The following is a 17,356-nucleotide window of genomic DNA, read 5'->3' on the forward strand; positions in this document are numbered from 1 at the left end:
GTTCAGCTTGCTGGGTCGCTAATTGGGTGGGCTGGTTCTGGTTTACCGAATGAGGAAGTAAGCAACAGCACAGTGCTGGATGGGAGCAGGTGCCCAACTGTGCCATAGCTAGGACAGCAGAGCAGGAGTGCCTTCTGCATCAGAGCAGGAGTGCCAGAAAGCCCTGTTGCCTGTGCCGCTTGTGCCACCCACCCATGAATCAAGAAGGCTAACTATTTAAGAGTGCAGTCCTATACCATTTTATGCAGAAGAAAGTCCCACTTTGTTCAAGAAGGCAGGGCTGGCCCTAGCATTTGGCAGAGTGAAGTAGTTGCCTCGGGTGGCAGATGCTGGGCGGCAGCAGCAAAGTATTGGAGGAAAGAGCTGTGTACCAAGCAGCCTGCCGTGTGTTTCCTAAGTCAGCCTGCTGCCTCGAGGTGCAGTGGAGGGCGCTGTCCCATCATCAACATTGAAAGGAGATTCAACTGCCTGTCCAGTTGGCTTTTGTACATGGAATGGGGAGGGGTGCCATCTTGTCCTTTGCCTCAGGTAACAAAATGTCTTTAGCCACCCCTGCTACTTCTAGGTAGGAGGGAACAGTATTGCATGGATTGGAATGGAATGTTTAGGATTTTTATTTATTTATTTATTTATTTATTTATTTATTTATTTATTTATTTATTTATTGCATTTCTATACCACCCAATAGCCAAAGCTCTCTGGGCGGTTCACAATCCTAAGCATGATTTCTTAAAAGTAAGCACTCCAGAATATTGTGATGCAAGTGATTACTTCAGTGACCACACAACTATGGTCCCAATGAGTTGCATGAGCTTATAACAGCATTAGGCAAGAGCAATTCTGGACAGAGCTAAAACTATTGAGTAACAAGACTAAAATTGCAATCCTGTGCATACTCGTATGTAAACTCCACTGAGTTCAATGTAGTTTACTCCCAGGTAACTGGAAATATTTGAAATACTTCAAATGCATAACTCTCTCCTTTTTTCTTCTTCTTCTTTTTAATGAATGGCATATTTGGTGTGGGGGGGTTGGGAGGAATTAACATTCCTATATATGTAATTTTTGATCTTCTTCTTCTTCTTCTTCTTCTTCTTCTTCTTCTTCTTCTTCTTCTTCTTCTTCTTCTTCTTCTTCTTCTTCTTCTTCTTCTTCTTCTTCTTCTTCCCACAATTTGTTTTCTGTTCTGTTTTGTTAAATTCACAATAATTTTTTAAAAAGTATTTAAAGAGAAGCATTTTTGAGATGTTGGTGCAGAGTTTGTTTGTTCTTTAATTATTTACTGGAAGGCTTGAATTTATGCAGCCCTGAAAGCGTAAGTCTGCCTATAACCTAGAAAACTCTAATAGGCACACCCAATAGCGCATGCATGTCAACATGACTTTTCCGTCTTATAAAAGCACATGTAACCCTCCAGCCAGCCCCTATGGCACATCACAAACTGTTTCCCCTGGAATTTCAAAAGTGATTTCCTATGTAACAGGGGTGTGGGTGTAGGGGGTGCTGTTCAAGAAATACACCAAAAGCACCATTGGACATGTGGAATTTGTCATGCAGTTTTCTGGTCTATGGCAAATTTCAGTGATAGCAATGCTATAATTTGGAAATCTTTGGAGCATTATGACAATGATTTTATTTTTATTTTTAAAGGTGAAATATTTGTTTCACCGCACCATTTGAAATGGATTTCTTGTTTGAAATTTAAATTTCAGAAGAAATACTAGTACTAAACAGGATCCAGCATTTTCAGGGGAAAATGTATTCCTGCATTGAGCAGGGGGTTGGACTCGATGGCCTTGTAGGCCCCTTCCAACTCTCCTATTTTATGATTCTATGAAACCGTACAGGATCCTCAAGGCAAGACGAATCTGGTGCAGCCACCCAGAACCCCTGCATTCAGAAAGGTCTACACCAGCTCCACCCAGACAGCACGTTGCGGCATGCTGCAAAGCCTAAAGGAGAATCATGGTGACCTGAGAAATAGGCACGGCCTCTTTCCCCTGAGCCAGCACTGCCATCTATATCAAGCCAAGCCCAAGCCCGCCTCTGTTTAAATCCCAAACATGATTTATCGTTCACTTCAAAAACACTTATATTGAAATTGCAAGGGAGCATCGGATGCCAATTTGATGCTGAAGTTTGCACCATATTTTCATGAGGTTTGTTCTCTCTCTCTCTCTCTCTCTCTCTCAGTAAAAGCAAATGGAAGTTGCCACCTCCTGCTGGAATTGGGGGCTTTTGGCTTCAACTACTGAGGGATGCTGCAGGAACTCGAATTGGTGGGTGGGTGGGTGGGTGAGAGAGGTATCTTCTGACCTTCAGTTGAGCCAGTCATTAATACCAAGCACTGTGGAGGGCATGGCTGAAGGCACTTTGGACATGCTCAAAGACCTTTTCCCTGTCTCTAGTAAGACTCCCCCCTCCCCGAGCATTGCCATTTGATACCTATTTGAGGGCCCTGCCCAGGTCAGTAATGGCACAGATTAAGAGGTCTTACCTGGCACAGATTAAGAAGTCTCTCTCTTACTCTGGGGACTGTCTTCACAGTGCTGAGTTGACACTGCTCTGGCGCCAAACCCCACAATACCGGGAGTGCGGGGTGGCAGCAAATAATCTACAGGAAGAGAGACAGCATGGCCGTCAGGGATCACCATCCACCCAGACATGCCTCCGCTGCAACTTTGGAGTGAGGATAGACAGCAGATACATCATACTCACCTTGCACTGGAGAAAAAAAAATCCCTGACTTTCTTTCTCCGCAGCTTTGCTGCAAAGCTCCGGGGTGTGTGCACGGTGGGTGCTGTGTAATATAATAGATGCAGCGCAATAGCGCACCCACCCTAAGGCTTTCCGCACATTTAGACAGCTTGACTGTCTCTGCAAAAGCAAAGGGAAATGGCCACCCTTTGCTTTTACTGAGAAGCTGGAAGTGAGGACTGGGAGAAGCCATTATACAGACAGCCGTGTGACAAAAAGCAGCAAGAGAGAAACACTGGCAATGGAAACGAGAGATCAGTTATTACGGGGCTTTGGAGTAGAGATAAGGGCCTGTAAATAATGTTTCAATGCTACTAAATGTTTACAATTGACTTCATTTCAAGTGTTTCCATACATCCAGCCCTGTCACTGGTAGACCAGTATTGTTTTTCTCAGGTTATGGACTGGAAGACTGAGAGAGCAGTGACTCGATGCAGGGCAGATTTGAAGCTGGAGAAAACACAGCTCACATTGTGGGGGTATACCACTCTTCCTCAGATCCTACATCTCTCTCCTGACACCTGCTCAGACAGTCTTCATTCCTGAAGCTCCAAAATAAACACTTGGGAGGGTCCTTAATAATACCTGCTTGGCTGAGGTTGTAGTCTCCCATGGGGATGACCCAAAATGTTTTACTGCCTGAGGTAATGGGCAAGGGGGCAACCCCTCCCCTCCCAGATACAGAAGTGAACTGGAATGGCAGCTGAATGAGACTTCCACAGTGGTGTTAGGTCAATGTCTTCCACTGCATGGGAAGACAGCAGACTAGTTTAGGGGTTCATGACAGGACATGTGGCACACAGTTTGTTCTCCAGGAGAGGGTGAGGGTAAGGGTGGGGGTGGGTGGGCAGGAATGTCTGGAGGAGTGGGCAGGAATGCTGCTGTCTTGAAGCATCTACCACCTGAGACAGTAGCCTGACTCTGTAGGAGCAAGCTGGAATTGTCTCCAAAGGTGTGTGTTTTGCCATTTGCGCTAACCCTGAAGGATCTCACTTCTTTCTTTTTATAGGTTTGGCCTTGCCATGCTGATGCACTTCCAAGCTTAACTACTGTAATGTGACCTAAGCGTGGATATCCTCGGAGCTGACTTGAAAGTTCCAGTTGGTGAAGAATGCAGCTGCACATCTTTGGACGGCTTTGGCCACTCAAGGGCTTATAAATCCTGTTTTGCCTCAATGGCTCTGGCTTCTGGTTGCTTCTGGGCCCAATTCAAGGTGCTGTTTTTAACCCTTAAAGCCCTACATAGCCTGGGGCCCACATACCTAAAGGGATTGTCTGTGTACACATACCCATATCAACCCAGGTGTTAAGTCTAGAACATAAGAAGAGCCATGTTGGATCAGCCCAAGGGTCCATCTAGCCCAGCATTCTGTTCACACAGTGGCCAGCCAGCTGTTGAGCAGGGACCCACAAGAAGGAGACAAATGCAATAGCACACTCCTGCCCATGTTCCCCAGCAACTGAAGTACATCACCATACTGCCTTTGACACTAGAGGTAGGTGAGAGGGCAGGGCTCCTGCACCTTCAAAAGTTACGTAGAAGATGGAATTGCAGCAGGTCTGGCTTGCACGACAAGCAACACACCTGTCATCCTTTCTTCTACACAACTATTAAAAGGTGCAGGCACCCCGTCTTCTTTTGCACCTGCTCACCCCGGTGCCAACTGTGGCTGAGTCAGCAGGACCTGCTACCTGACTATTCCATCATGGAAACAGCTGGAGATGGTAGCCATTAGGAGCAGGGCCTTTGCCCCGTAGCACTTCAGGCTCTGGATCTGCCAACCTAAAGAGGTAGACACAGCTTCATTTCTGCTGAGTTTCAGCTGCACATCGATTGGGGAGGGGGGTGTTTTCGGTTAAATGTTTAGCTTTGGGGCTTTAAAAAAAAATCTTGTTAGTTTTGCTGCATTAAAGTGTCACTTGTTATCTTTTTCTTACCCACTTTGAACCTTTTGTGAAAAATGAATTCTAAGTATCTTAAATAAATCACAAATGTAAAAGAAATGGAGTGCTTGGAATTCAGGAAAAGATCAGCTGCTCCATACTGCTGAAGTGTTTAAACGTCAGCCGACAGGCAGCCTGGGCAGATCTGGTTCAGTGATGGCTGCGCCCGCAGGAGCTTGTCCACCTGCAACTGTGTGGCACCTGACATTTCACAAGAGGTGGAAGGGCACGTGCTTCTGCTCTACTGGCCGGGCCTTCACTCTACCTTCACATTTGGGGGCGAGCTTTTAGTCAAAAACGATCCCTGGGATTTGGTTCAAGTGGCCTTTCCTGCCCTACATAACCCACGTCCCTGGGGGCAGTGCTGGGGCTTAGAGGACCAAACCCAGCACAAAGAGATGATGAGCAATTCTTTGGGGCTCCCATTAGGACCTTCATGTACCATATCATCAGCTGCCGTCCCAGCTGGCCTCTTGTCCCACGGAGCCCGATGATGCCGAACCACCGCCCATCCAAGAATTGCACCTTAATTTGGATTCTGGATCAGGTTCCCTCTCTCTTTCGGTATAGCATCATTCCCTGGATGCAGCTGATATCACATTTTATTATTATAGTCAACAGGTTCCTTAACCACAAAGAGAAGCAGTACTCAGGCTCCACAGGAAAATAATTTTATTTTTTTTAAAACAACTACTTAACATTTACTCTGATAAAAATATTTACAATATCCCCACCTTCAAGAAGGTGCCAAAAATATAAACACTCTACCTCTCCCTAGAGGAAGAACAAAACATTCTCCTCATTAAAAAGAACAAGAGGAATACAATCATATTTCCCACTTTCTTTGTACTCAAGTAGTTTTACAAATAATAGACTTCCGAAACATCTTATATTACATATCCATATAATATATATTTATATGTACACATTCATATTTATAACAGATTTTACAAATAAAGGCAACAACTGTGTACAAAAAAATGTTTTTAAAACCAACAATAAAATAAATGGTCAAACACAATCTGAAATTGAGCATAGTGCATTCTAGCAGTTGGTGCAATTGTGTAAAGAGATCAAAGAACAGTAGATCTATGGATTTCTCAAAACTATAGATGACACTACCCTTTTACATGGATTTTTTTTTTTTTTTGGTATTTTTAAATAGTTGAAATCAGATGGAGTATTCATCAGTGCAGAATGTATTCAGTCTAGGGTAGCCTTGTAAGCCCATCCAGATGATGACTTCTCACAGTTCTTAACTTGGTGCTGAAGCATGCAAGCATCAGTAGAGGAAGTGTCCCAGGGGGAAGTAGTCACCTCTTCCACAAGCACACGCCAGCAGTGAATATGGCAATCCATTTGGGCAAACTCCATATCCCATAATACTCCAAACATTTCTTGGGTGTGTGGGTGTCACCATACTTATCTGCAGGTTTATGAAGCACCAAACAACACATCTGGATTCCATGAGAATCCATATTCAGCTCTGACCTGGGAAAGAGCCCTTCCGCAGGGAAGAGCGTTGCTCAAACATTTCCTATGATCCTGAATCAAGGGCCAGCCTTAGCAGGAGGTAAGGTAAAGAAGTTGCTTCAGGCAGAGGTCAAAGGTGAATCCCGCCATCCTCCAATTTCATTTATTTGGATTGTTTTGAGGAGAGAGAGAGAGAGAGATGCTCTAGTCTAAAACAGAAATAAGGTCTATTACACTGGGAGGTTATTCTGACTTTTTGACACACATCCTCCCTGCCGAGCATAGCCAGGATCACTGCCCCCTGTTTTGGTGCATAAGTGCCACATGTTTTAGTGCAGAGGTGCCACACCCAGTCTCCTTTGCCTGAGCATCAGGAATGAAGGAGAGAGGGTGGATTAGGGGTTGCCCTGGATTCCCAAACTCTCATGGGCCCTAGGCAAGTGCCAGCAGCTGCCACTGGCTCTGAGAGAGCTATCTAAGTAAGGCCTCCAGTCTTGGCAATTTCGTAATAGGTGTTTTGGCTGTTGATTTAGACAGCAGTTTACACTGGCGTTTGGAGGGGGAAAGTTACCTTGCAAGACAGACAACTCCCTTGCAAGACAGACAACAGGTTTGGTTATCATCCAAGACCACAATGCAAGGGGCAAATTCAGAATGGACATCAGAGCATACAACTCTGCTGTCATCCTTGCAACAGAACTGGCTCCAGAGTAAAACAGCCAAGGGCAAGCCATTCCCAGGTCAAAGGACCAGTTTGATACCATTTCATGCCAATCAGAGCTGGACCAAGCCCTAACTTGCCTATTGAGCCAATCTGCTTTCCTATGGGCTGCCCTACATTTCTGTCTTGCAGTTATGAAAAGCAACGTCTAGTGTGAGACACAGAGATTCATGGGCCAGGCCTGCAAAATACCCTTCCCAAACAGTCCTTGTCTAACAGCTCAAGCTGCACAAAACATCCAGCCAGCATTTGAAAATAAGCAGAAATGGGATGAGAAACCCATCTCAAAATCTCCCCGACTCACTAACGGTGCTCTACCAGCCAGTGACTGCTACCAGCAGAATGAATAACAATGATTCAATAGGGGTGTGTATGTGCGTGTGTGAAGAACTCAAATATTGGCGGCATCAGGGTGGAGACACCATTCTCTTCAGCTCCAGTTCTTGGCTCTCTAGGCCATTACTTTGAAAAGTCCTCATCAGAAGTACCATGCTTTTATAGTCAGATCCTAACATTTTAGTTTTCTTTCACAGCTTCGAAATATAATCCTAGCTGACTAAATCAGGTGTTGCCCCATAGACAGCAGAAAGAAAAAGCACATCAGATCATCTTTTAAAAAATTTAAAACAACAACAACAACAACCCTCTTCTCTCTTTCACTAACTTGGGTGCATCTTTGAGGTCTTTCCTATATTTCCTGGGCAGTCAAAGCAAGGGAGGACTTAGTTTCCCTATACATAAAATGATCAGCCCCACCTCTCTGCTTTTCGGTTCAGCCAGTTTAGGAAGGGGAAAAAAGCCCCGAAATAATCTGAGACTCAACCAAAAAGAAAACGCATCTCACGAGAAAGTCACTCCATGTTTAGTCTTTGGTTTCCAAATTCAAAGGAGACATTTGCTTCAAAGCTTGAAGCAGAGCAGTTGAGTCCATGGGGGAATGAGACAGTGCTGGAGAAGAGAGTCGCTGAGGCATTAGCAAAGGAGAAGAAATTTTATCTGGGCTCATTAACCCTGAAAGCGCTGCAGTGGAACCTGGGAGGCTGGGATACAAGACGGGCACCGAGGCCGGATACCAACACTTCTCCAACATAGGCAGGTAAGCGGTCGCAGAAGGTGGAATCAAGTAGAAAGGCAGGCACAGAGGAGGCTGGTGAGGATGAGGTCCCAAGAAACTGCTCGAAGAAGAGCCAAGCAGGTCACTGCTAAAATGCTCTTCGTCTTCTGACATTTCCATCCTGGGCCTTTTGGCTGGTGGGTCGTCATTCTCTTGTTTGATGGAACTGATCCTCTCCTGGACAGTGTACTTGAGCTCACTGTCCTTTTTAAAATACTGTGGGTCGGATTTAGAGTCACTTTTTTCCAGTTCTCCCCCATATCCACTGTCTGTGTCTGTGTCGCTCCCACTCTGCTCTCCACTGGAGTGGGCAAAAGTCCTCTGAATCACAGGCACACAGTTTTTCCCATGTGCCTCAGCAGCTTTGGTCAGAGAGCCGGATTTCTCCTTCAGGTCCATAAGTTTAGGGGCAGCATCTCCAGGCTTCCTGCTGGCTCCACTCTGCAGAACCTCAGAAGCCATTCTGTGTAGGTGGCTGATGAGCTGGGAAGATTTCAGCTCCTTGGCGTTCTCGTGTTTGGCCACGTATTGGAGCACCTCTTTGGCACACATCTGGAAACCAGACCGAAACACCTCCTGGCTAGAATCGAGGCTCCTTGTGGGAAGCTCATCTGAGGAAAGATCATCAAAAGGAGTTAAAAGCTTGATTTATTAGCTAAGTTCAACAAACAGTGAACCCACAATTGTAAATAATCATGCATCCCTAGAAGCACAATTCTATGCATGTTTACTCAGAAAGAGTAATACCCACTTGCACTCTTGCAGCTTACTCTCAGGTTAAGTGTGCATAGGGTTGCAACCTAAGATTGTGTGAAAACATCCGTTCTGGGACAAGTGCTTTATTGAAGAAACTTTACTTTGGCTGGGTAACTCTTTCAGCCTTTAAAAGTGAAATTCAAGCTTTGTTAAAGTCAAGGGGAAAACTTCCAGTGTACTGGAATTTCACCTCTAGTCTAACAGGAGCCTTTAAAATCAAACAAACAGAAAGCAAACTGCTTCTTATCATGCCACACACTGGTGCAACAGGTGGGTGTAGAATGAAAATAAAGTGGGATGAAAGTAAACCTTTCCTAAGATCCCATTCTAGGATTTGGCGAAGGGCTTTGGCTTCAGCAACAGCAACTGAAGTGCCTTGGAAGACCTCTACACATTTCTGTCTGCTACGGGCTAAATCAACGTCACTGCAAATAATCCTGATCTAATGAGAGTCATGTCACACTCACCCCCTTGGAGTGCTCCATGCTACACCTGAAATGTCTACAGCAATTCACTGTATGGGTCTGCCCCATCACGTGACGAATCTCCAGCGCCTTGCTTCAGCGTTCCAGGTGGCAGCTTGCAGCAGCATATAGAGATGTCCACATAATAGTGGTAGATTAGAACAGTGGTCCCAGATAGCGGTGATTCACACAGTAAACAACTTTAGATGAGACAGCCCCACCCCTCTGCAAAGTGATTCTGTGTGCTGCAGTTGTCACATCTACGATTGCTTATCACGTGAATCACCAGTATTATGGGGGCATCTCTTTACGCTATTGCGAGCTGCCACCAGGAATGTCTGAGCAAGGGCCTGGAGAGTACTTTTTAAGCTAGAGGGATGGGGCAAATGTGAAAAGAGGAGAAGACAGGACTTGTCAAAGATGTATCAAAGGCCAGGTAGGAACAGTTAAATTTTAAAAATAGAAGAAGATGCGTAGACAATATGGGTATGCAGAAAACGCAAGCTCTGTGCAGGGCTTTGCAGGAGGAGGGAGGAAAGTGTGTGTCTTGAAAGTTAAGAGTCACAGAAGCTATTCCAGGCTTCTGGGCTGCTGGAACACCATGTTGGGAAAAAGCACCCCTGCCAGAAGTCCTCCTCTTGACCTGAAGATGATACAGGAGTTGACTGCCCAACCTTTTAAAAACCTGATCAAATTTCAAATAAAGAGCTAGTTTTGAATGAAAGGGACAGAGGATCCAGATGAAAAGGCATGGACCAAGTTTTATATACTCTCCTCCTCCAAAAATGGTATGAGGAAGAATCAAACATCTTGTACCCTGCAGTAGTTCAACTGAAATCAACAGGGTGGCTCCAAGGAGTGTTCGATTATCAAAAGAGGATTTGGAAGGCATTAGTGGTTTAACGAAAAGTGCCAGAAATAAGGGGTCACCGCAATCGGCAGGATTTTCTCTATAAGGATAACAGCATGATCAGAGTACTCACCAGCATGTAAACCTTTCTGGAGAGCAATGATCTGCTGCTGCTGCTGTTCAATGAGAGTGGTTAGTGCTTTGACATGCTTCAAGGTAAGTTCAAGAACGACGGCCTTTTCCAAGTGTCCTAATGTCTGAGGGAGGGGAGGAAAATGATTGCGTTAGTCTCCACCGAAGGAACCTGAATCACAAGAATGACAACTGCTTAGACAAATGAGGTGGGGGCGGAATAGGTGATGGAATCAATATGGATGGGAACAGGGCTAAACATGACATAATGCTCATCCAATGAAACCAGTTTTTGATTTTGACCGAAAGCTATTTAAATATACATATTATGTAAGCTCAAAAAAAATGGATCTAAAAAAGGAAGGTAGTACAGAAGGCTATGGTTCTGTTCTATAGATATTTTCAGCAAAAAGAAAGCGTGGCAGTGTGTGTGTGTGTGTGTGTGTGTGTGTGTGTGTGTGTGTGTGAAGCCATGCTTTGCATATTTATTTGGCTATCCCTGCTAGCACCTTGATCTTAAAATAGAAGATTCCAACAGAAGGTTTTCCTTAGGCATTACGAAACAGGGGAACCCAAAGAGGTGAAGCAGGCAAAACTAATTTCCCAAACAAAAATGGAATAATTTAGGAAAGCTAAATCCCCTCACTTTTAAAACTTATCCTCTATATGTATATATTGCAATCCTTGCTATCTTACGATGTAGGCAGAACAGTTTGGACAGAGCTTTATAAATTGGATCCTTATCATAGGATCTGAAACAACCCCATCACAATCTGGGAGGGGAGCACCAAATCCACAGTAAAAGCTACCCAGACACTCGAAAATAAATCTTTATCTCATCCAGTGGCTTTTAATGTATCATCTACTCCAATTCGTGCATTCTTGAGAAATTTATCCCCTTGGCTATAAATTCAAGTACTAGTTTAAAGTGGCAATCATACCCTCCGACGCAACCCTCTCCACTTTGATCGGCAGTGCTCTAGAAAACCTCTAGGTGGCACCTTTACCTGCACAAAAAACCATTAAACCCAATGCGCTTCCTTCCCCAAAAGGAAGAAGAGTTTGGACAGTGGCCAGGTTTTCACTTACTGTAAGTTTGAGATGTTCTGGTAAAAGATCTTTCAGCTGGGCAATGCATTCATTAATCCTATCACGTCTTTTCTTCTCTATCAGCCTGTGGGGCAACTTATAGGTCTCCTGGAAGTCAAAAGAGGGGGTGTGGGTGGGATGGACAATTACATCACTCTGGATGAAAAGCAATTTCTAAGGAGCTCTACATTTTAATTTAATAATTTAATAATAATAAATGTGCAGCTATAATTGAAGAAGGTGGAAACGTTTTCTCAAATCAGTAGTAAATCCCTGTAACTCCCCACAGAGTCAGGAGTTTACATCAAAAGGTTTATACATTTTGATTAACCACAGAAAAATATTTTAGGCAGCAAATACTAATGGCTTTGCTTAGATATTTAGGCTGTGACAAAGTAAATCTATGTACTAACAGAATACTTTTAAAAAATAATCTTATAACATCCTCTCCCTCGTCCCTCTCAAAAAGGTATCCAGTCTCCAAAAACAAATGATGTGGAGTGGGTGGGGATACTTCAACCAGCCCAGCCCAAACTACTTCATACATATTTTGCAGGATAGAATCCCAAATGCTTATTAAAATATTTTAAAACCAGCCAAAATTATTTCCCCAAGACGCAAAGAAATAAATAAGAATGCCTTTTGTTTACCTTACTGTCATCGCCTCTTTTTAGTCCCCTTCTGGGCTTGTAAACTTGATACATGTGAGCAAAGTCCAACCTGTTGATTAAAAACAACAAAACAAAACACAGAATGCATTAGTATTATTTAGAAGCATCTCAAGGATAACAACCGTTCCTCCTTTCCCCGGAACCTTCCGAAACAGTAGGTGCCACCCTGAGGTTCCTCTCCAAGACCAGGCTTGGACAGTTTGGGGGTTGAAGAGATATGCAAGCCGAAACAAAATCTGCCCGTTCCCAACCGGGCTATCCCGTGGGAGCTGCCGCTTACCCGGGCATGTCGTTGCTCTCCAGCGCGGCTAGCTTGCCCAGGCAGGGTGGCGGAGGCTGGGCACTGGGGATCCTTTCCATGGAGCCGGGGCTTCCTGGTCCGAGCCGAGATCTCTTGTGGGGTAAGGCTGGCTGGGACACCCCTTCCTCTCAAAGCGAAGAGAGCTGGGATCGCCCCCCTTGCCCTGCCCGGCAGCGGGACCCTAACGCGTCGCTGGCGAAGAAGGCGCAGGCGAGAGCGGGTGACGGTCCCTGGAGCTGAGCCGAGCCAGGCAGGGAAGTCAGCGAGCGGCGGCGCTGCTCATGTCCTTCTGCTTTGCAGCAACCGGCGGCTGGCTGTCAAAGGGGAGAGCTGGAGCTGAGGAGTAATTGGAAGGCTGCAGGCTGGGTTAAATGTGAGCGAGTGGGTGGACTGGAGCGACGTGTTCTACCCTGTGACTCCAGGCACGTCTGGCTGCTAGCGGAGGGAGGGAGGGAGGGAGGGAGCGAGGGAGGGACCGGCCGGCCGGCCGACCTGCCTGCCTGCCCGCCTCCCCCCTCCCTCTCCATCACATGAGCCTCACGTGTTGGACAACGCTGCAGCCTCTCCTGCGCCCTCTCCCCACCCTCGCCGCTCCCGGCCACACACAGGAGCAGGCAAAGCAGCGGCGGCGCCCGCTGCTGTCAAAACGTGATGGGGTGATCCCTCTCTCTCTCTCCTTTCAGCCGAGGCCTGGCGCCTCTCCTGCGTGCGTGCAAGGCGGCGCGCAGGGAGGAGACAGGTGGCAGGGGAAGCCGGGCTAGCCCTGCACGTGGGGCGTGGAGCGCTCTGGAGCTTCTCCCGCCGGGGGTGCTGCTGCAGAGGCTCGAAGTGAACCGCGGTCGGGCGGGGAGTGGCAGAGATTTTCGGCCCTTGAGCTGCGCCAGCCCGTAATACCAGACACTGCGGGGAGGGCCGGGCCAGGCTGAAGGCGCTTTGGACATGCTCAAAGACATGTTCCCCATCTTTATTAAGACTCTGCCGCCCGCTCCGACTGAGCTCTGCCATTTCAAACCGATTTGAGGGCTGCGCCCTGGTCAGTCCTAGCACAGATTAAGACGACCTTCCCTGGTCGGTGTCGCTCGCTCGCTCGCTCCATTTAGGGCCACAAGGTGAAACTTCCAAAAATACGAAACACTGGGGCTGAACTGTGCAACGGAAGCGGGTTCAGAGATAAGCAGTAGTTTAGTTCTTTAAAAAGGACGAGAGCTCAAAACCGGCCTGGCAGCTGCACGCTTTCATATGGCAATTTTACCGCCGCCCCGCCCCGCCCCATCTCAAATGCGTGTGAAGGGCAGGCTGAGCTCTGCCCAGGCTCAAGATTGCTTCATCTGTCCCAGGGCTGAGTATGGCTTGGCAGGCGAAGTATTTTCCAGGGTTGTGCCATGACTCAGATCTTGAGAATAAGGTACTCCCCGTCATTTTCTTCGGGGATGTGTGTGATCTTCAGGAAGATGTGTGAGCCAGCCAGGGGAAAGGTACATAAAGATACATGTAAGTTAGGGGAAACTTTCTTGGGGGAAATAGCCATTTCAAGAGGGCCACCTGGCACACAGGGGGAAATTAAACCATCCTCTCCCAGTACCACAATTCCAATCTGAATGTGAGTACCCCACAGGTGCTTTTTATAAATAATAACAACAACAGACAAAAGAACTGATGATGGATCTAATTTGCCCCCCCCAAATCCCCTTGAATTGTTCATTTTATTTAAAAAAAAATATATAACGGTACGCTGCTAGACATTTTAGAGGACATGAAAAAATATTCCATCTCATAGTAGAGATACGAACATTGGCGTATGTGCCCCCCACCAGCCTCAATACATAGTTAATAGTGGGCAATATGGGACTCATTTGCACTTTCTTTTGGTGGGCTATTGGCACAAAGACAATAATACTAACAACAACAACAATAACAATAAGAGAAGCGGCAATAAATTGAAAGGCATTGCAATGTGTTTTGGGTGCAAGGTTTAAAAGAATTATCAATCCGTTTCTGGTTAAGTTTTAAAGTCACCTAGAGTCTCTTTTAGCCTTGTTGTACAGCTAATGCTACTATGGAGAGCTGCAGAGTTCCACCTTTACAGCAGTTAGGTGTTAAATTCAGTTTAGGGAAAGAAAGAAAAAAGTCTAGCTATGTTTCTTTGCATTCCAGAGGATTCTATATTATGAAGATGGTGCAGATGGATTCATAGAGTAAGTCCTGTCATTTCGTCAAAGGCCACATTACTTCCTGCACAGAGGACAATCAGGACAATCCTATAGATGTCCACACAGAAGTTAGCCCCATTGACTTTATTGGAACTTACTCCCAGATAAATAAGTATAGCATTGCAGCTTTGGTTACTGTATTTAATTATACACCATCTTTCAGCCACAATGGTCCCCAAGGTGGGTTACACTAAAACCAAGTTATAAAGCAATTCGCAGTTAAGACGAGGTGGTTGACACAGCAGAGGTTGTTACTATAAAACCTAACCTGGGAGCAGAATCAAAGGCAATTTTCACTGATAAAAAATAAGTGCAAATGCCTCTCTTTTTTAATGCTAAACAGGCAGGGGTCTATTTACACTTTCTTGTTAAGTGCTCATGTCTTGGGGGTACTACCATAAGTGTCCTGAGGGCAAACATTAAATTAATTTAAAACAAATGTTTTAGGTTGCTTCTAGGGTAATCCGCCCAATACACAAAGTGACTTACTAAAAGTACAGTATGTGCAGTTATAAAATTTAAGAACTTGTTCAATGTGGGGTGTGCTGAGTAGTGGCCGGGGTGGGCATCTGGATCAGGACCACAGTGTGAGCAAAGAGTTAACATTCCTACCCTAACACATGGTTCCAATCCTGCTCCCCCCCTCCCAAACTGCTACTTAGCAAAGAAAATAATAATGTGCAATTGCTTCTTGTGCGTTTAAACTAACATGTAGTTTGGCCCTATGTTATTAAGTGCTTATTTATTAGCAGTATGTATATGTCACCCAATAACAACTTTCTCTACCTGAGCAGCTTATATGTGTCTGCAAATAGCACGCAAAAATAAAATGATTAGTGATGGCGATAATAACTTCTTGCAGTAAGAAGATGTAAGTGTAAAACGATATTGATATCCTTGTAATTCACTTATCTTAATGAAGTTTTGTTTGCATGAGTTAACCACTGTGTGTGCAAAATAGCTGATTATTACAAGCTGGGTGAGCCACGATCCAGGTTCAGAGACAGAGCTGCACCTGAGTTGTGATGCATGTTGAATGCAGAACAGAGTAATTCTGGCAAAGGCAATCGTAAAGGGTAGGGTGGAAAAGCCTTCTTCTTTGGCACGCTCTCTTGAAGGCTCCCACAAGCAGCAGGCCTAGGAAATGGCTGGGACAAGAGGACCTTGGGCCCACGAGCAGGCAAGATCTTTACCACCCACTGAAAGAGGCTGGGTGCCAGCAGAGATGTTGGCAGCTCCCCAGCAGGAACAGAGGCAGGACATGCTACATCTGTTCTCCATCTGTTTGGCTCTTGTAAAATGTTTTTTTTAAAAAAAAAAAAGAAAGAAAAGAAAGAAGAAAAGAAAAGAAGAAGTTTGCATTCTGCCTTAATCTAGCAGCTGGGAGCTTCAAAGCGCCCATGCCTGAACGTAGTCCACTGCACTAGGCATGGTCCTTTCATTGGCTGTGTGGAAGGGCTGTCGCTCAGTGATGGAGCACTTGCTTTGCATCCAGAAGCCCCTTGGTTCTTCAGACCCTGGCATCCAGTAGCAGATATTGCAAAAGATCTCTGCCTAAGATCCTGGAAAGCAACCACCCCTCAGAGTAGACTGAGGCAGGAAACTGGAATTGGGTGGGGTGGCAGATGACCCAGACACCGTGGGCTGAATGATGTAAAAGGGAGCGTGGCCACACCCCTGACTCCTCCTGAGGTCATTTGGTCCCAGCAGATGTGCCAGGAGGATGTTCCCTCCTGTGAAGCCACTTTCTCACTGGGGAGGGGACACAGGGCAGGCAAAGCTGCTCAAATGAGCTTCACTCGTCCTTCACATCCTCATGCGTGGTAGTCCCAATCTGGAATGGGGCCCCACACACACTCATTTCGGAATAAATAAAAAGCAGAGGGGATGCTGCATGCAATATGTAATTTGACCCCAACTCTGCATGGGACTGGGCTGTATGGCTGGAAGTCTTGTATGGCTTCCTTTTGCTGTTCTAGCAAAGTTTGCGTTTAGGAATTAACCTGAACAGGAGCTGAGGTCATGCAAGGGGCTCTGCTTTAATCTAGCAGCTGATCTGATGCAAAGCTTATTTTATCTTATAGAGAAGCTCATTGTGTGTTTTGTTTGGGTATTATGGCCAACTCAGATGGATGCAATTTCCAGTTGTATTTAACGTTGGCTGGTGCTCATTGGGCTGGTGGGGTGGAGGGCAGGGCAGATACTTAATATTCTACTGAGATTGCCAGAGGAGGACAGGAGAATATCATGCGTGGCAATCGGCAACCACACACCCCTGCATTGGAGCTGATTTTTCTGTCACAAGTGAGAGGCAGAGGGTCTCCGCCCCATTCGAACCCAAAATAGAGCCGCCTCTGGTTGTATTTGTTGTAATACGCTTGTTTTGGAGTGACCTGGTCTTGCCATGGGCAATTGAGAGCTGCTCCTGGTAGAGACGAAAACTGCTAAGAGTGATAAGGATCCACGCATCTGCCTGCATTTTTGGCCTCTCCTTGGGGGTGTGGCTATGAGGACTGTCGTGATGACCACCTGCATTTTGAGTGTTTGCCACTACACCACTGGTCAGGAGACAGAGCAGCTTTAAAAGCAGGAGAATGCAGATCAAAGTGGGAGAGCCAGCAGGCCTGAATTAGATTGGGGAATCCTATAGAAAAACAACACAGTTCTATTTTGTGCCCTTCCATGGGTGTTATCTCGGCATCCAGAGATAACACCAATGGAAAAGAAAGGTAAATAAGACCACTCCCTCCGATTGTATATAATTTCAACCAGCAAACCACTTTGTCTTTCAGAGGCTGGGGAATTTTTGCAAATACATTGAACAAGGTGATGCCTGCTCAGTTGACAAAAGCTATATTTACCAGATAAGATAAC

General features: G+C 45.7%; 1 protein-coding gene and 1 long non-coding RNA gene across 2 annotated transcripts in view; one reads left to right on the forward strand and one right to left on the reverse strand.

Moving 5' to 3' along the window:
- Nucleotides 1–5,356: 5,356 nt before the first annotated feature.
- Nucleotides 5,357–12,459, reverse strand: BHLHE40 (basic helix-loop-helix family member e40). Its single transcript, XM_063121553.1, has 5 exons — nucleotides 12,252–12,459; nucleotides 11,951–12,020; nucleotides 11,301–11,408; nucleotides 10,213–10,336; nucleotides 5,357–8,620 (listed from the first exon to the last, which is right to left on the reverse strand). The coding sequence occupies exons 1-5, from the start codon at nucleotides 12,329–12,331 to the stop codon at nucleotides 7,758–7,760; spliced, it is 1,245 nt and encodes a 414-aa protein (XP_062977623.1). The 5' UTR covers nucleotides 12,332–12,459; the 3' UTR covers nucleotides 5,357–7,757.
- The window catches only part of LOC134395391 (uncharacterized), a 92,937-nt gene continuing 85,792 nt past the window's right edge, over nucleotides 10,212–17,356 (forward strand). Inside the window, exon 1 of the long non-coding RNA XR_010025227.1 lies at nucleotides 10,212–10,295. This is a non-coding gene — a long non-coding RNA (uncharacterized LOC134395391). The remainder of the gene's footprint in view (nucleotides 10,296–17,356) is intronic.

This window comes from Elgaria multicarinata, chromosome 3 (genome assembly GCF_023053635.1).
Source record: "Elgaria multicarinata webbii isolate HBS135686 ecotype San Diego chromosome 3, rElgMul1.1.pri, whole genome shotgun sequence".
Classification (NCBI taxonomy): Eukaryota; Metazoa; Chordata; class Lepidosauria; order Squamata; family Anguidae; genus Elgaria; species Elgaria multicarinata.

Coding starts and splice junctions, on each gene's coding strand:
- BHLHE40 (XM_063121553.1), bottom strand. CDS start 12,331: ATGGAAAGGATCCCCAGTGCCCAGCCTCCGCCACCCTGCCTGGGCAAG. Junction 12,021..12,251: donor GAGAGCAACGACATGCCCGG/GTAAGCGGCAGC, acceptor TTTAATCAACAG/GTTGGACTTTGCTCACATGT. Junction 11,409..11,950: donor AAAGAGGCGATGACAGTAAG/GTAAACAAAAGG, acceptor TTTGACTTCCAG/GAGACCTATAAGTTGCCCCA.